This window comes from Cynoglossus semilaevis, chromosome 14, assembly GCF_000523025.1.
Source record: "Cynoglossus semilaevis isolate Cse_v1.0 chromosome 14, Cse_v1.0, whole genome shotgun sequence".
Classification (NCBI taxonomy): Eukaryota; Metazoa; Chordata; class Actinopteri; order Pleuronectiformes; family Cynoglossidae; genus Cynoglossus; species Cynoglossus semilaevis.
This window is the reverse complement of record NC_024320.1, coordinates 19779741-19802767: the sequence shown is the minus strand read 5'-3', so window position 1 is coordinate 19802767 and position 23027 is coordinate 19779741. Positions and strand designations below refer to the sequence as shown.

At 37.8% G+C, this 23027-nt stretch overlaps 1 protein-coding gene and 1 long non-coding RNA gene across 5 annotated transcripts in view; one reads left to right on the top strand and one right to left on the bottom strand.

Moving 5' to 3' along the window:
- LOC107989508 (uncharacterized) overlaps nucleotides 1–882 on the bottom strand; it is a 2501-nt gene extending 1619 nt beyond the window's left edge. Inside the window, exon 1 of the long non-coding RNA XR_001761098.2 lies at nucleotides 682–882. This is a non-coding gene — a long non-coding RNA (uncharacterized LOC107989508). The remainder of the gene's footprint in view (nucleotides 1–681) is intronic.
- mast4 (microtubule associated serine/threonine kinase family member 4) overlaps nucleotides 1–23027 on the top strand; it is a 69208-nt gene that overhangs the window by 8230 nt on the left and 37951 nt on the right. For 2 of the 4 annotated variants that reach the window (XM_008325733.3, XM_008325732.3), the window contains exons 2-3: nucleotides 3187–3340; nucleotides 6794–6927. In XM_008325733.3, the coding sequence (XP_008323955.1) occupies nucleotides 3187–3340; nucleotides 6794–6927 (288 nt within the window). Of the gene's footprint in view, nucleotides 1–1040; nucleotides 1315–3186; nucleotides 3341–6793; nucleotides 6928–10041; nucleotides 14324–23027 lie in introns of those variants that run through there. The other 2 variants (XM_008325734.3, XM_017038633.2) reach the window with 2 other exon arrangements.

Here is a 23027-nt window from a genome sequence, read left to right as displayed (position 1 = left end):
TGTATATATATATACATACACACAGTACCTCTTGTGAAAGTTTTAACAGCGCGCCACTGTCTACAGGAAACAGGCAGTAGTTTTAGTGGGTCATACAATTTAATTTTTATTCTCGCTTTTGTAGATGGTACTGCTTGTCGTGACAGGTCCTAATTATTTGTCTGCAGTTGTCTTTCAGGTAGTGTCGCTTTGTGAAATGGTCTTTAAGCAACAGCAAAATGATAAGCAAATATTGCACACAAATTTTTCCAAAATCCAGACTTTGACCATTCCAGAGATCAATTTACTTTGCTTCTGCTTATTTGACTTGAAAGTCAAAGTTCGGTGTTGAGGACTTCGGGTCATAATGACTTTTTCACAGTACAAGTTTGTTTGTACACAGAAGCCTCTGGATCTTAACAATGCAGCTGTAGGATTGTGTGTCAGAGTATTGCACTTGATGTTTGCGTATATACTGTATATAAATGGCATCTTTGAGCGACCCATTTACATAGGTCTATTTTGTTTTCGTTGGTGTAAAATTGCAGTGCTAAAGTTTAACTGTTGTTTTTGTGTCTTGATCATATGACATGAAACATACCTGATTTTAATGAGTAGCTCACATTTGTAACAACTGTAGGAGCAAAAGAAATACATGTATATGACCACCGGGGGAGCCGCAGACAGCTCAAATTAACTGACCTTTAGTGCTCATTTGAACTCTTCATTTTAATAACATTCCTCCAAAGATTTTTGATTTGAATTTTCAATATTTTGCAATTGTAGTGCTACAGACTTTAATATATATATATTAACAATGAGCAGACACATTGCTTAATTGTTAATGCTCAGAGTAGGATGTATTTACTGAATAGTCTTCAGTAATTACAACACTGGTTAACCCTTTGAAGTAGACTTACACATGCAAACATAACAGCCTGCATGGCCACAGTAAAAGTAAACAACCCATCTTGTTTGATGACATCACAAAGTCCAAAAGTCATCACATCAAAGGTGAGCAACTGTTCACATTCAACTTCATATGCTTGCTGACACGACGACTTCATCAGTGCAGAATACAAGTAGAAAATGTAAAAGGAAACCATTAAAGGCATGAAGTGCCTTCTGATGGAGATTGTCACTAACATGATAATCCTGCTGTACAACACTGCAGTAGTCCAGCAGGTTAGACATGAGTGACTTTTGTGACAGTCTATGGGCCGACCATCGTTGGGCCGACCATCGTTGGGCCCATGTTTAGATTGATTTGTAAATCCTCTTGTATGGCTTAGGTTGTGTGCATTTTTAGTGGAGGAAAAGGAACATCACAAAAAGGCAAGTTTGCACATGAAATTTTAATCTGCACCACTGTTGTCTTGAATACTAAGTGAGGAGGGAAGCAACAAATTAAAACCTTAAAATTCAAAGGTGAAAGTAATTTTGTCCAAACCACCTATGGGTCATGTTTTTTTTCCCCATTTTGTACTTGTGTGCGGTAATGTTTATTTTATTTGACACATGCCCAAATACAGTACGCTTCTGCTTCCCTGTGTTATTAATTGGCTGATGCCTCAACATCAGATGATATGTGTACGCTGGTCTGTGTTTGTTTCCTTCAACTTAAGAGCCATTATTGTCTGGACAATAAATCTAGTAAATACAGGTTACCAATAAGGAGATAAATTACCAGTTGTATTTTTGAGTTTTGCTGAGGACCACCATAACATAAAAGACATAGGTGACATGTCACAGTATGCAATACTTGCAATAGACTGATACTATAAAATGTAGTTTTTGGCAATTGGCAATGGAACTAATGGTATGTGAAAACACATGCAATGTATTTAAAAATATTATGACTGCGTAATGTGCCTGATGTGTTCTTCTAAGTATAAATATAGATTTCTCTGTCAACATATGCCTGGTAGATAATGTATGTGTTCCGCTCGTCATGCTTAAGATCCGTAACTTCTCTTCATCGTCTTTCAAGTCTCAGCTCGGTCAGGGTATTGTTGACATGTTCGTGTCAACATGTCGTTGATGTCTGTGTAGTATGGTTCAGAAAAACAACAATAAGCTCTGTTGTATACCAAGGTCATGAGATCCAGATGTGACAGATTCTGTCTCACAGAACAGGCAGTATCTGATGAGCACCACCAGTGCGTACAAATCGATGTTCCTACTCTGAACCATGTTTTTTTTTTTTTTTGCTGAGCATTACTTTACATCCTTGCAGTTGTTGTCAGGCCATGCAGTTCTGCAGAAATGTTTCAGGTTTCCCTTGGTAGCATTGAGATCATAAATCATCCCACAGAGCAGCACAGGGTATTTCCTTCCAACTGAAGCTCACAGCCATTTTTGTCTTTGTATTCTTAGGGAGGGCCGCTTCCTTACACCGCTGCTCATTGTTATGTGGTCTTCACTGTGATGTAAGGTCATCATTGTCCTGCAACACCAACGTCTTGTTCACTGTGTCATAGTGATATTTAGTGTCTGTGTCTAAATGCATTTACAAACCTTTACATTACCTGTGGCAATGGCTAAACTTACCAAAGGAGCGGTATTTACCTGCCAGAGAATTCTTTAATTATTGTATCAACTGTTGCTGGTGTTTATCAAATAAAGCTCTCTTCCTGTAGTTCCAAGGAGAAAAAATCTCTGTTTTTATACATATACACTGATTCTAGTAAAAATGGGTTATGGTAACTGCTTTACCTGACATTTCCTGGAAAACCTATTGAAATAAAAACAAAACTCTGTTTGTGTGTAGCCCATAAGTATTAAGGTAGTTTAAAGACACCCGCGGAATCTCCCTACTGGCTAACCTGAGACACTGACACCCGCCCCTGGAGTTTCTGAAGTGTTTGGATTTATTTTTCATTGTGGTAACAAAATTCCTTTGTTGTGAAAGACTGCAGAGAGTGAACCTCAGATTTTGAACAATTCTGATTGCCTCTTAAAACTAATAATGTGAATGTTGTGAAATACTTCTTTGTAAAAATGTGTCAATTGTAACGCTCTAGTACCCTAGGGAGAAAAATGGCAGTCAAACTAACAATTTTTTTTTAAATGTTTCCTAGTATTGTTTTGTGTAAACTGATACTTTACTTTTACACACTTTCGCCAGATAATATAAATAATAAAAAATTGGACCACAAATTTGTTATTTCAAGGATCTTAAATTTGATGTTTTGTCTTTGTTTTTAGTTGGACAACATCCTTTACCCTCCGTCCATGTCCTTCCAGAAGTCCAGTAACCCAGAGCTGTCTCATGGATTTGGTCCTGCTTTAAAATTAAAATGTCATATCAGTGAAGACGGCAAATACGTTCGAAGGAGAAGTCTGGGTGGTGGTCTCACAGGTAACATTTATATGAATATTTATTTCCCGTGTCATGTATGGATTATTTTTTGGGGCAAAGTTGAAAATTACTTTTTATAAAGGTCATGAAACCAATATACATTTTAACTGATTTATTTAAAACCACTTGTAGCCTTAGTTCATCTTGACTGTAGCTGTTTGATTGAAAGGTTTTAAAGCATTTCCATATCATATTACTTGCCCTGAACTGTTGGACTGAAAAAAAAGAAAAGAAAGTATCCCTAGACAGATACAGGCCAGCAAACTAGATCCAAATCATTTTTTTTGGAAGAGTACAGTAAAAGGTACTTCTAGTAGTGGCCTCACGGTAACTCTGTGTAACCAGAAAAATTAACGCAGGTGACCGTGAGTCATCCACATTAGGGTGTGAACCATAACTGTTCTGTTTTTTAATGATGGTTAAACTGCAGCATACAGCAGTACGTCATCTATCATCATATTCAAAATAACGCACAAAGTCTTTAATTCACTTGTGTGAACTGTTTCTGTTTAATTTTATCTGGCACCAACCACCAATAACTAGAAAAATAAAATAATAAAGAAAAATGTTTTTTTTTTTTTTTTTAAAGAATGAGGAATTTAGTGACACTGTTTGAATGTTGGGAATAATAAAGCAACGGTTGTATTCTGATAAGGCACTGTTATACAGTAATATATTGCTAACCAATCCACAATGTGCAAGAATATTATGGGGTTTTTTTTGTTGTGTATTTGGTTTAAAAATACTAGGAATTTATTCCATAAAAACTATTTGCGTCTTCATAAATGATGGCAGCCACATGGCAGTACAACAGGCTGGGCTTTGTGGAAGATTCGTACAAATATAAAAGACTAATTCTAAGTTAACAAATAATAAAAAGTTCCAGGGGTCTTATATAAACTCTATATTTAAACTCTATTAGCTCTATTTATTATGTTGCATCTGCCAGTAGACTGATTTTAACAAACCAAGCTCTGAACTGTGCAGCCTGCCTCCGGACAGATGAATAAATGAGTCCTGATCACATGATAATGGATTTATGACGACCTGAGGACATTAACAGATAAATGGCTTTTTCTTTGCAACATGTTTGCTGCCTTTAAGTAAACTCAGGGCTTGCTTTTAGAGCTCATGTTTAATTGTCTACGGTGTCTGCAGACGTCATTTACTTATTTGATATGATGAAAATTAATAAATTTAATTATGTTTACTTTGCAGAAATGTTAATATAACGAGCATGTGTAAATCTAACAATATCTCGTTGTTTTGCTCTTGTTATTGCAAGACCACCATGATGTCTTTGTTCCTAAATTTACACAGGATGTAAGAGAGAAGGCTTTTCCTCCTGGTTTTGTTATAAACATTAATTTATTTGTTATCATGCACACAGAGTGTGTACTCGCTGTTTGGACAGTAGCTCTAAATGAGCCTGGCTGTTGTTTTAAATTAGCTGTTGTGTATACTAAATCATCACAACATAACCTTAGGTACTTAACAAAAGCATGAGTGTATTATTCAGCGGAAGTGCTGCATCACCAGGTTTTAAAAAACAAAATCATTTCATGTCCATATGAATATATAATATTCTCCACATGGACAACATAGATTTTTGAAATTTATGGATTTTCTTTTTTCTTAACTCAAACAAGCCAGACTTGGTGCCACACATCAAAATGAAAATGACTTTAAAACAAAGAGCAGGAGGCAGCTGCACAGCTGACTGGTCTGACCTTACAAATATAGGAGATACACCAAAAAACCCCCTCTCTCATTTCTCGGCACAAATCCCCTGATACTCACCCTTGTAGAGGTGTTGATTATTGTCTGACGAGAGATTTCCTTTACGTGGAGAAGTGATTGAACTCTAGTGAGGAAAACTTTTGCCAGTAAGGAAGGAAGAACTTTATACTCCCCTCCTAATCCTGTCCATGTTCCTGTCACAGACAGTAACTTAGCAGCATGAATCACATTCTTCCACTGCTCCCACAATAATACTATGGTAATATATCTGGAATCGTTTGTCATTTTATGAGAATTATTTGCAAACATCATCAAATATGTTTCTGCATTATTTGTTCATTCCTGTTTAACTTTGAGTGTTGTTAACAGGACTTAACAGGACTTTGAGTGTTAAGTATAATGGAAAATAAATGGTAAAAATGATCGTGGTTCAAATAGCCATAAAATGTCAAACAAAGCTGTAAAAATGCATATACAAGTTGGAAAATTGTAAGATGTGACAAGGAGTTCTATTATTGTTTTTGTGTCACATTGAAATGATCATTAACAAAAATCAGTTTTGTAGTCTGTGAAGACAGGATATATCCTTGTTTATACAGCAGTCTCCTTTTCTTCACTGCGATGGTAGAGTAACCATTTCTTCTTCTGGAATTTAAACAGGAGATGATAGTATACACATGTAGAAAGGAGGAGACAGAATTTAGAGGAATTATATACTAGAGTAATTCCACTGTACTATAAAAATAGCTGAAGACGACGATTGATTTGTTTTTGTGGGCAGTGGATGTAGAGTAAAGACAGGACAGTGAAGAGTAAAACAAGCTTTTGGTGCCCCCTGCCTGCCAGTACTGGAAAATGAATTAGGACATGTATTTGTTAAAAATGATTATGATAATGTTATTTATTCATTGTTTGTTCAGTCATGTTTGTCCATCCAAATATAAGCCTTAGCAGACTTTGTTGTTGTGCTGCAGTAAAGTAAGGATTGTCTCTTTGGTCCTAATTACATTTCTAATTACATTATCATCAGGACTATTTTAACCAGCCTAATCCAGCCTTTTACACTTGTTCAGCACACGATCTGTACGGCCTCCTGTCCATGACAAGACCTTTTTTTTAAATTTTTTTTTTTATTTTTAAGTGAATGTGAAATGTGGAAGTACAGCTCAGTCTTTTTGGGTTATTAGTCTGCTGATACTACAGTATTAAGTAATTACAATCTAACACTTTAGTTGCAAACCTAATATATTTAGATATGGAGAAGGGGATTTACAACTTGATATTGAAAAACCATCCATTCTAAGCCAACGGTTTAATAAAACAACAAAGAAAATAAACAATGCGCTGCAATGTGCTGTGCTGAGCAGCAAATATAAGTGTGAAACAAAATATTTTATGTTTAAAATGCAGTTACCTTATTTATTTTATTCCTTTGTTTCCTTTATTATCTTACAATGTAAACAATGTTATTCTAGCTTTAATTATTTATTTATTTTTAATTAATTGTTTTTATACATTTTTCTGTTTTTTCATCGTTGTGATTTCTTCTCTCCTGTTTTCCATTGCTGCTGTAACATGGCAATTTCACTGTCATGGGGTTCAAAAAGATTCTATTTTGTCTTAAGATACTTTGTGAACTTTTTTACCTGTGGTGATGATGATATTTTAGCCATTGTTTTTTTTAACCACTCCTTGTTACTCCTTATTCTGTAGGAAAATATCTCCTGCTTCCCAACAACCCCCATCAGTCACCTGTCGCATGGCAGCAGTCATCAGAGAGCTCCAGCCTGGTTCGTATGCGCTCCCTGAACCTCGGGAAGTCGGACCCCTCCCTCACCTCCAGCCTGGTGAGTACTGCCCACATATTGATATTCTACAGCTTCTGTGTCAACATCCAACCCTTGTGCTGCTCAAAGACCTCATCCCTTTGTTTAAACAAAAGCTGTGTTTAATCCACGTGATTCTTTCCTTCGTGTCATCACCATGTGTCGCAGTATTTGAATATTCTTTTGTCAGCGTGGTACGATATTGACCTTTTCCAAAATAAATTCTTCTAAACATGATTTCCAAGGGTTATTGAATGATACAAGTGTTTACTTTTTAAAATAAAAACTATAAATTTCTCAAACAGTGGTTTGTGAACCACTGGTGGTACTTGGGTTCTTTCTATCCATCGATCTCTCTAATCTCTGCCGTAGTTTCATAGCATTTTAAAGAAGTACTTATAAATATATTTATTTACTAGACATAAACCAGTATAGGTCACATCTTGCTGATGATAAATGCGCTTGAGGTGAAATGTAGATCTATGTTAAAATAAGAGTTCTTGACATATAAAACAGAAACACTAAGGGAATAATACTTTAGTAAAAAGCCATTGAAAGAAAAAGGGAGGTTATTTTCAGTAGTAACTGAAAAAAGTCTTGAAGGACGTGACCTTCACTCTGCTTGTTGTGGTCTCCCTGTGGCAGAGACCCTGCAGTGATCTATCATGATCTTTTTGTCTCAGGAGTGAGATGCAATCAAAAGCAGGGGCTAATCCAATGCTGTAAATCTATGAGTCATTCCCCGTGTGTGTGCGTGTAATCGGTTGAATAAAAGGTTAATCTAATAAAAATTATCTGAGGCCCGTGTTTGTGTGCGAGTGCTTTTAGTGCCGTCGTGACCAAATTGTTGTTTACACCGCTCACACATTAATAATCCTAATGGGTTTAAGCCCCCTCCAGAAAGAAAAAAGAAAACCCCTCAGCAACATGAGTCCATTGTATGTCCACTCGTGAAAAAGGATTACTTCTGCTACACCTTCAACAGAATAACCACTGCCCATTGAGCTTTAGAAAGGTGGGTAAGTGAACCACAGAATTATTTCAGTTTAATTTAAATTTGGGTCTGCCTCATCTCACTTTGCACACTGGGGGGCACTACTAACCGTGGGTTTTAAAGTTCCACAATTTATTTCATTGCATTCATTTTCTTGGCTGGATAAACTAAAACATATCTGTTCTCCAACTGTTTTATTTCACCATTTATGGGCTACAGAGTAATTAAATGAGACACCTGTAAGACGTCTGTACTTACTGGCTTTTACAACGAAGTTTCTGTACTACAGTATTGCATAATGTGCACCAGGATTCCTGCGTAGGGGGGACAATATTTTTTCTACCACACAAGTTTACGTTTATTATAGAGGGAATATTTTACTAAAATTGCTTTTAATGGATTCATGTGCATCATTTCACTTTCATTACACATCAGGCAATATGTTGTGTCTGATAAAGAAGGTCTCCTGTGACTATCACTCACTGCCTCACCTTAGGAGTGAGACTGTGAGGTCATGCAGACCCAGCAGTCGAGACATGGGGTTTTTTTCCCATCAGATTTTATTCACCAAATGTGAGCACTGATATGGTTGAAATGGGGCTGAGAGGAGCTTTTATGTGGCTTTGCACAACCACAGTGCATCACATGTTCTGTTCCCTGTGCCGTCCTGCAGCTCAGGACTCACCATGTCATAAAACAAGTCTCTCTCTCTCTCTCTCTCTCTCTCTCTCTCTCTCTCTCTCTCTCTCTATATATATATATATATATATAAAGATAAAAAACTATATATATAGGTGTTTACAGTAAAACACCACTTGGTTTGTGATATTACTATATATATATATCATGGATGTAATGTTCAGATATAACAACAAATTAATCTTAATTTGGCAGGGTTATTTCAACGTAACTAAATTATTTGTGTGAAAATGAATGCATCACTTGCACACGTTCATTTGTGGAATTAATCAGATTACATTTTTAACGGGCACTGTATATCCAAAAATTCCAGCAATCCACTTACTGTTGCTACAAAGTAGATACACATGTAAAAGCAACACACAACCCATTCTACAAGCCACCATCGAGATTCACAGTAATGACTAAGAGACACAATTTCTATGAAGCTAAATGTTAAGTTGTACTTTTTCCCTTTTTTAATAATTCCATCATTTGTTTTAGTCACAAATAAAAACAGGAGTGAAACACGACCGTCTCCCTGCTGTTATTTGTCTTTACTGTCTGTTCTTTCTGTGGCTTAATCTTGCATTAGTCACAAATAATAATCAGAGTAAAACTGTAATTTGACAGCCCCTAGTAAAATGTGAAACTTTTTACTTTTACTCTGGAGCACCAGTGGCTGTAAGAGGTGCGGCTCTGCTTGTTGCTACTTGTGTAACAATTATACATTCTGTCATCAGACTGCACTGGTAGAACATCTGAAGAGAGAAGAATGACTGTTGATATGAGGGAATGTAATCAGGGTGAAAGTCTGATGTTGTCAAATAAACCAAATCTAGTTTCTGTTTTTAAAATGTAGGCATTTCAGCCTGTGGGAATTTTACACAATAATTTGTGTAAAAATATTGCAGTCCTAAATTTTAACCTTATTTACTATAATGAATAAATTGTTGCTGTTAATGACACAATAGAGACTCAATTGCAGGATAAATAAATAGATCACAATTAACCAGTTGGTCACAAAGGGAGTGCTGGTAGATCATAAGCAACTTAAACAGGAAAATTTAATTTTTAATTTTAGAGATTATTCTATATTGTAAATCAGTGACCATTTACTGTAAGAATCGAATCAAACTGTTCCATACAGCCACCTACAGCATTAAACAAAGTACACCAACAAGTGTGGGCACCCTTGCTGTAGTGCACCAGACTGGTATCTTCCAACAAGTACAGTTTCAGAGGTTAATCCACAGTGGGAACAGACAGTTTATACGTACTAGTAAACTCTCTAACTAGGGTTTTTATTCTCACAGGTTAAAATTGCGGCCAAAAAATATTATTATTCAACATTTCTCTAGGACTTTTCAGTGTTTGAATAGGAAATGGAGTTGCTCCATTGTAAAAAAACAAAAAAAAAAAACTTGGTCATGCCTTTTGCACACCAAGATTTCCAGCCTTGGGTGTTTTTTTTTTTTTTTTTTAATTGTATTCAACAGTTTGGCCTTGGTTGTGGATTGAAAGAGATGGATTTTCTCTGTAAAATCCATCTCCAAAAATTCTGCTCTTTGTTTTCAATTGAAACATGTATTTTCTGTCAGAAAATTCTGGACATTGACTCGGGCAGATTTCTCCCCAGAAACACGGACACAAGATTCCAACAGCTTCTTTAGTTTACTAAAAAACAATAACAAGGGTCATATTGTGTACTGTGGCAAATGCGTTTTTTGTTTGGAATTTTATGTTTTTAAGTTTCAATGGCATTCTTACAAAAAACATGTCCTCGGTGATGGTGAGTTAGTAAAAAGGAAGCCGAAAATGTGTTTTCTGTTTACAAAGCAAACAAAGCCAATGCTATTGGACAAAATAGAGTAATTTGTGTACAGATACAACAAGTACTCTTCTTTAGTACAGATTAATAACTTTTACTACATTAATGTGTGGCAGAGAAACCATAAGAGTTGTTAGGGGAGGGAGTTTTTGGGTTCTTCACAAATTGATTTGATTACGGTTATGAGGCTGCGTTTTCTTACCCCTCCTCCCCCCACACTATAGTATGAACATTCAGTACATAACATTCCCCAGACCTAATGAAAAATGACACATAAAAGAATGGTTCAGTTTTCATTCCTCCCACTGTCTCTCCACTGCAGTTTTAAGGCACCTCCGGCCCGTTCTGCTGTGCTTTGTCCCCCTTTGGCTCACAGGACTCCTGTTATTGCTTTCTGCTTCTTTTTTCTCCTTTATGCTCTCCCATCATGCCCCTGGGTGTGCATGAAGCTTTGACTACAGCGTGGCACATCTCTGTCTTGACTGTGATGCTCTTTGGCAGAAAATCAATATTTCACCTCTGGTGTGATATGGAGATAAGGCTGTCATAATCCTGATGCTGTGACTCTCATTCTCTCCTGTAATTGAAGTCAGAGATGTCCTTCACTGATATCATTGTTGTTTCTGGAGTTTGTTGTTGCACACAAAGGAACTCAAGTTTATGAGAAATAGCCCTAAGGTCCCAAAGTTTAGCCTACCATAAATGGAAATAAATATCGTATAGCCCAGTAGCAACCTGCTGAGAAAAACAATGTGTAGATGTCACTGTGTTTGTCTATGTGCAGTTTGTGTACATTTGACTTATCGGTATCACTTAATTGACTGTACTTAGCCTTTTATGAGCTTTACTTTATTTAACACGGTGAGTGCAAAAGGCATGGAAAATAATGAACAAGATTAATAATTGCACATAATAAATGTCATATTTAAATACTTGTTTAAAGTATTTATTTGACTCATAAGTTACCACCCAGACATTGTTATTGTTTTTTGTTAGTTATGGCAGTATTGAGTAGTATTGTTGTCCACAGCAGCCTTGTTATTCGCCACTGTATGCCTGTAGCAATATATCAGATTGTAATATCACAAACCAAGTGGTGTTTTACTGTAAACACCTGGGTTTTTGTATAAATAAAACTGTCACCTTTGATACAGATGTTATAGTTGAGATGTCAGTGCTCTCAGAGTTTAGATTCAATCAAATCTGAATCTCACCACGGATGAGATTGAATTAGAGCGCCACTTCACTCTGTTGTTCCTATGAAAGTGGAAAAACAAAGTGAGAAGAAGTCGAGAGGAGCTACAATTTTTCATTTTGAGAACGCACCTGCTTATGTTTTGCTCATATAGCTAATTTTTGTTAGCATTAAGGCAGGATCCACTTTTAAGCCTCAACAACATTTAAAACAATGTCCAGCGTTGATATTGGTCTCTGTGAGGCTAATCATGTTTCTGTCTTGTGGGTTCTTCACAGCTATCCTCTTGGTGAAAGTGAACTACGAAAATACTGCTTTTTTAATCTGTATTTGGACCTAAAGAAAAAAAAACAACCCATTTTTATTACTCGTGTCTCCCTGTCAAGGTTAAAGAGTCCTCGTTTGTCAGTACAAACTTTTATTATACTTGGATATTTTTATCCCTTTGGCTTTGGACAGATGGATTCTTTGCTGTGCTCTGGGTCAAGGGAATTTGACTGTATCTTTCTTCATGGCTCTCTTCAGAGGCTACATCCCTCCTCTGCCTGGCCCACACCTGCGGGTTGCCTCTTGGTCTGATAAACTCAGAGAGGCTGTGGGTCACTCAATCAGCACTCACTGCATGCTCTCAGAGTCAGATCTCCCTTTCTTCTCCAGAGGGAAAAAACCTTTGCTGCCCACCTGCCAAGAGGAAATAGTCACAGACAGCCCCTGTCCTTTCCTAAAGCCTTTTCTGTGTCTGTTCTCCAAGGCCACTGGCACAAACGGTCTGCATGCTTTCATGGCTGCCCTCTAAAAAAAAAAAAATCCCTCAAAGCAGTTTTGCTTTGTTTGTTTTTTGGTAAACACTGCCTACTTAAAATAATTATAATAAAATTAACAAAGAAACCCTCCAAATGTTAGCGTATTTCTGCTTGGTCTCACTCACACTGCACCATTAACCGTTACTTTATTTACTTTAATTTCACTCTATTAGTTGCTTATTTACTGAAACCCGACGTAAACATTTATTGGTGACGATACTTGGTGTCGACAAGTACACAGATGATAATGCTCGTACATGTATCAGTTGGTAAAAAATCATATTGGAACAGCCCTGTTAGCAGCATAGTAAAACGTAGTTATAATGGGAGTTTTGCAGTGGAAAAATAAAGGCAGAACTTAATAAAATAAATGACCCTGCTGCTTCTTATCTCTGTCATTAGTCCACTGAGGAATTTTCTTAATTGTTCCTTTGAGCAGAAACAGACTGAGCACCGAAGTGAGACTTTTTTCTGCTGAATTTGACAGGGCTCTTTAATTCCCTCAGGTAATCTGGACTGCCACTGTTCAAACCAAAAAAGTTGACGTATGTAATCGTCGTTGTCTTTGTTTTTATACGGGTTTGTACAAAAGTAGACAGATGAGTGGTTCTACAAAGTCTTATCAGCCCAGCAGCATTAATGACCGGCGTAGGGCGTAGAGTCTAGTTGTGTAGGTTGATGTAGTGGTCACTGATTCTATGCACCTCCACTATCAGTTGGAGCGGTGGTCATCTGTCATCCCAGGCCACACTCACTGAGAGAAATCATTTCAGCTTGGCTGGTGATGGGGAGAAAGGAAGAGAGGCCTACTTAATATTCACTGAGCAGCGCAACAGTGAAAGGAAATGAGTGAGAGAGGGTGGGGAAAATGGAGAAAGTGGGAAAGAAAAACAGAGACTGAAACTGAATGCAGAATTCCTGGATAGAATTGGCAGCCTGGAATTGACAAGTTGTATTCCATAGGCTAATAAATCAGTAGGGTGTTTGCCCATTGAATGAAGAAGTGGAGAAATCTGTGGTCACCACCGTGTTCCAGGGACACAGGTAGCGTGTTAAATTGGAAATGGACACAGGATGTGCAGTTGTGTACATAACAGGTTATGTGGCCAGAGATTTATTTCAGCATCACAACCATCTCTGTCTGGTTGTTGTTCAGGAAGATGTTTTGTTTTGTTTTTTTAACAGAAAAACCCAAAACCTGACTAATTTCCTTCCTCTGCTCCCTCCCTCCCCCCTTTTTTTGGTTCAGGCAGTCTGAACTATAGTCTCAGCCATCATCTTTCTGTCACCTACCTGACCTTTAGGTTTGTGCTGCATGTTTGCAGTCTACATGTAACTCATGGACTTCAATGAGAGCAGGGAATCTGTTAGGCTGCCTGTCGCCTGACAGGATGCCAGGCTCATTGTTGAGGCTGAGGCAGAAACAATGCATGGAAGGATTTCCTGTTAATTTCATGGTCACCTACAATTCCCAAAAAAAGCGTGGCTGCACAGAGAAATGAGTCTGGGGGCCCTCACTTGTCCCTGGTCCTCCCCCAACCCTCAACTCACCCCCACCCTTTGCTACGCTATTTGAAAACTGCCTATCCTCCCTGAATCTCTCCCTGACTCTCCGTCCCTTCCCTCCCACCTCTCTCGCTCCGTCTCTCCTTCAATCACGAAGTTGCAGAGCAAAGGGAGAAAACGAGAGGAGGTGTCACCTGACTGGCCCCCTCCAATCGGATAAGTTTCTGATGGAAGTGTTTAGCAGCTGCTAAGATCAGATTTAGCCTGAGGGAGGGAGTCAGAAAAGGAGGGATGGAGCGGGAGACAGGAGTGAGGCAGTGCAGCATGGCTCCGCACCGGTAGAGAGGCATGATAAGTGGGTGCTGTGTACCATGGACGAGTCCAGCATTCTGAGGAGACGAGGGCTACAGGTAGGTGAGCAGAAAGGCTCAGCCTTGTACAGGGAGCTGTGTGGAGGAGGCTGTACTGTATGTCTGTGTGAAACGATGCCCGAGGCTGCTGTAATGTTTTCACTCCTTCAGCAGAACACAGTTGAGACTTTCTGTGATGGAAGAGAGTGAGCGTGTTGTGCGTGTCCAGTGTGTGTGAAAATCCTCTGCCAGAACTGTGGGGACAGTTATGGGAGAGGGATCATAACTGTAGTCATTGATGGTTCAATAAAACTGAGCTGCAGGTGTTTTCACCGTCGTTTTTTTCTCTCCGTGCAGATTAATACAAAAAAAAGTGTGTGTTACTTTTTAATCAGCCCTTAAATCATTTGTCCTGTTTTCTCAGTGTTAGCTGCCAGCAGACTGAATGAGAGAAGGATTGATCACTGTATGTCGTGTGAAGAGCTTCCTGGAGCTTTATTGACTTTTTTATAATGGGATGCAAGTTGAGGCTTTCCTCTCAGTGTCAGAAATCTTGACTGAAGTCTGTGCTGTGATAAGAGACGGTCCTAACAACTGGTGTATTAAATTTAAATTTCCCTGCCGTCATTCAGCTGTATAAAAATAATGATAGAACTAAAAAGGAAGTAGTATTCAGTCGTACAGTACAAATTGATCTGTGTTTTTTTTTCTTTTTACATGTCATCTTTAATTCATGACTTTTTTTTTTTCATGACATTATTTATCTATTCCAGTGCTCTGGAGTGGGTGTTTCAGTCGAGCATAAACTGGCTGTGATTTATTGGTTTGCTTGCTCGGGTTCTTTGCTGCAAAGAGACAAATTGATAAGGATGCTATTTTAGTTATGTTTAACTGAATGTTAATTTTGTTGTTTAGACATTTAAGACATTTACAATGTTGTTTTACACTACAGAGAGTTTGATGTTGCCTAGATGATGATCAGTGGCTCATTTGCAAAGGTGTCAGGGTTATGGTTTTTGTTTCCTTGCTGTTAAAAAAAATGTAGGCGATTTGTTCATCATTCTTAAATCTGTAAATGAGATTTTCTAAATTAATCTAAGTCTTCACAAAACTTGAGCAACAGTGGACACAAAAATTGTGTGCGCTGTTGCCCTGGTCACTTCATTCTTTTGTTCGACCCCCCCAACCCCACCACCACCACCACACCACAACACCTTGACCTCCTTTACACACCTTTCTACACCATATTTTTTATTTTCTTTGGTGAAATCTGCTTGAATGAAACAAAAGGAAACAGAGTGGTTTTCCAGGCAGAAGGGTTTAGCTGCTCTGGCTTCACATTTTCTGATCCATTGTCATCAGTCCATGAATGAATGACATCATTCTGCTCAGACCAGGTTATTGTAGGGGATGAGTAAGAACTGGCCTTTTACCAAGTGTGTCCATCTAACAGTATAACAATGTTAAGATTTTACATTTACATTAATGCAAATATAAGTTGTACTTCAATTTTTTTCAGACCTAATGTTTATTTTTATATTTACTTGGAAATTGACAAAACACTTTCAATACATAGAATGCCTCTTGTTCTGTATTATCACTATATACAGTAGCTTATGGTAATACATGCTCTTGTTCTTAGTAGGACTTTTACACAACAATGATATTTAAATAAACAAAATTATGTAAACAGCTGTTTTTTTAACCAAATAAGTTGCTCACCTAATCTTAAAGGTACTAAGATTCACATGCTTACCACCAGAGGGAGCCCTAGTGCAGCCAGCTGTACCAGCCCCATAGTTTGAGAACACACAATTGTGTACAATTCTGAAAATAACATATAATATCAGAATATTAGTCTAAATCTTTAGGGACACGTTTTATGAAAATCCCAACAATAAAAAACATGAAATAATTGACAGATGTGATGTCTGCGCGTCCGTACACACATCTTTTACACAACTGGTGGTCATCCATGTGGAACATAGTTGAATTTAAGCAGAAGGATACCAGATTGTTTGTTAACTTGATCGTCAGTCATGAAGAACCAGCAGAGAAGCGTCAGTGTGCTTGTTGACGTCTAATAAACTTGACAGCATGCATTTATTTTTAGACTTGTGGAAAACTACCAGACTGACTAACACTACACAGGAGCATCATTATTTCTTACCATCAGACCCATTAATGACTTCTCTAAATGAGTTCTTCAGACAAAGTCTGTTTAGGTTGTAATGTGTGTAGTCAGGTTAGACATGAAGACTGGGAAGAGTAACGAGGCTAATTGACTTGTAATCTGTTTTTGTCTGCTTGTGTCTCGAATCTTACTTGCTGTTGCTTAAAACTTCAACTCTGGCCTAGTGGGATTTTAGAAAATATCCGAGACAATATCGGCCCATATTGTATTGTATCGCCCTGATAATGACATCAAAACCGACAACTACAGCAACGTTTCTACACCAAACCCTCTACGATCTAATCCTCAGCCTTCTCATCATACTTCTCGACATACTTCTTATCATACTTCACACAGCTTCTAAAAGCTGAACTACAATTTACAATATGTGTTTTTGCCAGAATTTAGAGGATTTTGAGGATGGGAAATCCTACGAGAATGTTAGGCAGCCTGGCACCAAGGTTAAAATCAAGAAATAGCGCGTGCATGTTTTTATGTAGCTCCACAGGAAAGCTGCAAGAAGTTCGCCAGAGACAGTGATAAAGGCCCTGGCAATAAATGACAAAGTCATTAAGTTTATTTGCTTGCCGACAGTTGAATATTATTGGTTAGTTAATACATTTGCCCTGCCCTCGTTTTATTAGACATGATATCACAGTGTTGGCAAACTTTAAGATGCGTAAGTACTTTTACAAAAGACCTGAAGTTAAATGTTGAAAAGAGACTGAACTGTTAGTTTGGTACGCATATGTCAGCATTTCTTATCAACAGGTCAACATAAACAAAAGGTCAAATGAAGGTCATGATAAGCAGATAATTATGTTTTTGGGGTCAGCTAAAAAAAATAATCCATATAGTTTATATCTGCTGCTGAATGTAAAGGTATAGTTCTTTTAAAAAGCTTAATCTTGTAGCATCTGGTTAGCAGTATGGTTTTGTTGGTGTGTAGCCAGCTTCTGCCCAGGTCACATAAAATGTGTGTATAGATTTAATGATGTCTATGATACACAAGCCTTTCATCTTACTTAGGAGCAGCTTGGCAGAAGCTCTGACATCAGGGTGTGAGCTTTACTGTGTGCCTGACATCCATCGAACACTGTCTCATAATAAATGGTAGTTAAGCAGACAAGCGCAATGACATTGTGTGTCTCTGTCTCCGTTATGTGTGAAGTGGTGTGGGCCAGCTGCTGGGGTACAGTCTGGCCCACAAACCCCTGCGCCGCAGCAGAAAGGACATCGACTCGCACAGTTTTGATTACATTTTTTTACCCCCCTGCTCCTCCATAAACCATGTTCATTTTAATGCGACTGTATTTTAGCGTAACTGTACTTTATTGACACGTCAAAGGAAACGCTCCTGTTGGGCAGAGACGAGTAAACAAGATAACCTTTCTCTGTCTGGAGGAGGGCAACAGTGTTGGTGTGCAAGATGACGGGTATCTGTGGGCTCCAGCGCCATGTCATAACGGCTGTGAAAACGGCGGAGAGAGAGAATACTTGTGGAAAGAATTATCTCTGACTGATCAGAGCGAATAGATTTTAACACAGCATGTTGCAAGAAAGAATTATCTCTGACTGATCAGAGTGAATAGATTTTAACACAGCATGTTGCAGTAACTGAACACAGTCAGTGACCTCATTTTTAACAGGGATATTTTAGGGAGTGTTTGCCCCATTTTAAAGTTCAAATGCTGACAGTGAATAATCATTATACAGTATAATATATTACTATAAAGAACATAGAAGTATTACTTTAATTTACTATTTTTATTAAGTACTAGTATACTTTGGCAGCTTTGAACATGCACGTGCACTGATATTATTTGATGTAGATTATAAATATGTATTTGAAAAATAACTGCTTTCAAGTTGTTGTTTGAAAGGTTTTTCTCTGTCAATACAATCAAGTGGCACCAAGGGTTGGTTCACAGCGTTAGCATTTACTCCTGTGAAACGTCAACTTACAACCACATTGTTATTCAAAGATGCTGGCTAGATGAGGTCATCAGCCAAGTGTGTCTAATTGTTCAACAGAAGTGTACTGCACTGACTGTACTCGCACACGAACATTATCACGTCACCAAACAGCAGTGTATTTGCTGTATGTGTCAACTGGCATGTGCAAAGTTATTTTAATACTCAATTTAAATTCAACTGTAATCAAGATTTAAAACCTGGAGCTGCAACTTGGACCAAAAAGTAAAAGAATAATTAACAAACGAGTCATAAGTAGTGAGAGTGGCCCAGAAATCCAGTCACGCTCCATCAGTGGTGTTACAGCAATTAGGCGTTTCTTAGTCACAGATGATCTCTGACTGGGAACCCACACCGCTCTGGAGAGAGCACATTAACCAACACATAGACAGAAGTTTAATGTGAGCCATTGTGAAATTGCAGGTAATTAGCTGTAGCTAATAGAATCCGCTGCCAGCGACATTTTCAATTTAATTGTCAATGGAACCTGCTGCTGTGACATTCCCACGTGTAACGGCTGTAACAAAATACTAGATGTGTTGATTGTGGAAAAGGACTGAAAGACCAAGAGGTAATTTGGTCCTTCTCCTGACCAAGGCCATCAGAGACTTAGGATCATCGACTCAAAATATATTTTTGTAGACAGGACCGAGATTCATGGCTGAAAGCAAGTCTGTGGATTTTATTATGATTTGTACTCTATTTGCATTGTGTTTATTTAGCTCTCCACAGTATGTGTGCTTTGCTTTTGAATCTTTACATTTTTAGGTTTAGCATAAATGTATAAATGTAAAGATTCTCTCACTGGTGCTAAAATCAATACCTTAAAAACTGAGCTGTGCATAATGGTGGAAAATATGACATTGCGACATTGTGTTTGGGTTTCACACCGGTGTTCACGGGCAGCTTCTGTAGAAAATATAGGTCAGTGGAGGGTCGGAGGTGACGCTTGCTTTGTTTAGTTTTCATCGATTGGTTGGGTCTTCAGATAAACTCCAGCCCTTTGACTTTGAACCAGCACAGATTAGATAAAATCAATTTGGAGTGTAGTTTTAATTAAGATATGTTTGCCCCTTTGTTGTTCCTTTGATATACACTTGAATACACTTGAATACACTTGTGCAATATGTTAGGTTTAAAAAAACTCTTAATTTTAGCAATAATGGCATATTAAAAATGTAGAGTGTAAACCGTTTAAATCTTGGTTATTATGGTAATTATGTTGCCCTCCCATCCCAGCAGGGGAGGCTATAAACATAGTGTTGGGATTTTATCAAACCTTTTACTGCCAAAAGGTTCTATATGTAACACTTACCTTCCTGGTTTCCTTTTCTTTAAAGACAAAATCCTGAGTATTTTATTGTAAGAACTGTGAAGAACTTACATGAAACAAACAATGTCTGATCGGTAATATATATATAGGACGTAATTCCTAATAAAACCTAGGCTTATTATTCTGACTTAACTGTACACTTCTGCTGTCATAAGTTGTGTAATTTATTATAAACTTGATGTTAGCTTTTTGCCATCAGTGATTAATGTTACCGAGTGTTGTAGCATTTCTTGTAGGAGCTTTTTGCCATCAGTGATTAATGTTACTGAGTGTTGTAGCATTTCTTGTCTTTGTGTTTTAGCATCTTCCTGAAGGAAGACATTCCTCTTTACCCTGTCCACCCCACATTCAAACTGGGGGCAAAGGTTAATTATTTAGTTCGTCCCATTAATGGCGTGTTGCCATTACAGTTAGACCAACATTGTGGGTGCAGCCAGAGACAAAGTGAAAAGAAATTCATAAATATACCAAAGCTGTTCCTCTTTATAGTGTCCATCTAAGTCTAAACAGTGTCTGTCTGTTTTGGAGGATGTTTTCACACCACCTCACAACCTTCGTCTTTTCCTCATCTAAGGACTGGAATTCGAATGTTGTTTCAGTCATAAAAACATAAAAAAATTACATGTAGCCCAAAGCTAAACCCAGGCCCTTCAGAAAGCCTGCCGACTCTTCAGTATTCGAACAGACAGCAGCTCCTGCAGGTCTTGAAATTTTGATATAAACTCACAGATGTTAACGCTGAACTCCTGTTCTTCACTGCTGTATCATTATGTGATTTCCCAGTGAACCGTGTTAACCCTGAGACAAAGTAGTAAATGCTACAAATACCTGCTGTGATGTAACTCCAATTGCTCATTTGCAACATTATGACTGAAGATGGTATGAGACATTTTCCCACCAGTCAGCAGCCAACCACATGTAACCTTTTGATGTGTGAAGATGCATGAAGGAGAATTATTGATGAACATTACACACAGGCCTTTGACGAGACTTGCACGTCTTTGATGTAGTTCAGTGAAGACAAAGTTGCGGAGCTGCGAGTGATTTATCGGCATTTACCCTGCGACACAGTAAATACTTAAACCTCATGGTGACGGTGTGGTTTTTTTTCTGGGTAATAACAAAGGATTGTTTACTTTTATTGAAGCTTTAACATCCAGGCTGACTCTTTCAAAAATGAAAAAGTTGAATGTAATTTCAAGTCTAGCTATCATTGCTAATTCAACTCTTCTGTCTATATTATCAGAGATTATACAACGTACAGCTAACAGTTAGAAAAGAACTTACGTCAGGAGATTGTTTTGTTTTTCCTCACAAGAAAAACTCACAAGATACATATCAGCAATCAATGACTCTTAAACTACCTGTTAAATTACCCAGTGGATCAATAAAAGTTTTGTTGTTTAAATTGTTATTGAGTGGTCAAGTCAGGATTCTTTGAGAACATGCTGAAACAACAGTCTGACAACAGATAGTTGAAAGACAAAAGGAGCAGAGGTCCAAACAAACGGCTGGGCAAACATTACAAAGCATTTACATCCTGAAAACATAAATAGGAACAGAACAATGTGGGATTAATGTCAATTAAAAATTCCACATGTTTTTTTTTTATTGGATCACCTTCACTTGTCAAGGCAGATATGTAAGAGACCCCTCATTGTTTTGACTGAAGTGCAGTAGTCTTCTGATATGTTTTATGGAGTTGGCAGTAACAGCTCCAACTGCTATAAAACTTTTTAGAAAAGAAGGAGACATATATACCACAGGATATATATTTTGTCCACAGGGTAAAGGAATAGTCCTATTATTATTGACCGACTTCAAACACACAAACTGTAAATATAAGAGCTTAAAAGCTTTTTAGTGTTGAGAGGAAAAACACACACCAACCACTGTGGATTGCTGTAATTAATTATTCAGCACTTATTGTAAAATTGTGACAGATTTTATGCTTGTTGTCCCCCTGGGACATTCTGAGTGGAAGTCGAAGTCTGTGGCCACTGAGCTATGACTTTGTTTACAGCAGAGGTCCCAAACCACTGGGCTGTGGACCGGTGCAGGGCTGCACGTTAATATATGTGATTTCATTGATTATCACTGCACAAGGTGTAAAAGTTTGAGAAATGTGACATGTCCCCAAAAATACATGCATAAAATAAACTTGCTGCTAAAAAAAGACATTATCCTGTGATGGACACAAAAGCATTGAAAACCCAGATTTAATTTTTATCATCATATATTTGTGCAAAGGGGTTTTGTACAGTGCAGAACAAATATTGTTTCTCTTTCCAATAACATGCATCACACCAGCGAGTCATAACAGTTTCCATTGCTCTAGATAATAATCCTGGTCCATTTAAATCCTGGTAGGTAATACCAGGTGATGGAGCCTGTTCAACGCTGCCCTGGTTTTCTTTCTCACTGTTTAAGACCACACCAGTTTTACTTTTAATAAAAGGAGATAAATGGTGATGTGCAGTATTTCTGTATTTTTTGTATTCGGTTATTCAAGATTTCAGTTTATGAGGTTCACATGACCATTTCAGTTGCTAATGGTATTTTGCATAGATCTTACAAATAAGGATCATTGTATTTGGTCATTATTTGTCTGGAGCTCATTTTGTTTCTAAAATAATAATAAAATAGTAATAAAATGGTATTGTGAAAAAAGAAAAATCCTGAATGTTATCGAGTTGATTGTATCGTCACATCCCTAATATTCATGACGTTCATGGTGATGGTGTGTTTTTTGCTGAAATTGGTTTATTATTAGTTCTTTATTCTCTAATGTGTTTTCACACTCTGAATGGAGAATTGACTTATGTTTATCCCATCTGTGTACGCCTTTCCCTGCTGGCAATTAGTGTTGTGTGAGCTGTGGTCATGTCTCCCAAGGAAGCTCTCTGCCCTTGGTCTTCTGCAGGGAGCGGTGAAAGGCAGACATTAAGCTTTAATTGATAGCAAAGGGAGAGCGGGGCTTAGCACTTTTCTTTCTGCTGACTGGAGCAGCCAATTCACATCAACTCGACGTCCTACGCTGTCTCAAACAAAGGACCTAACCCTTAGACAGGTTGTTGTGAGACAATGATGCATCCACTGATCAAATCAGTCAGATTTGTAAGCACCCGCTGAAGCAGGACCACCGTCTGCTTGTTTATTTGTTTTTTTTCCCATACAGCACAAAGTCAACTCAGCGGGGAAGGATTTAAAGCAACACCAAATAAAAGAAAGAACCGTCTTCTTCAGGAAGATACGCTTATTAGTCAAACTTTTCTGTGAAGTAT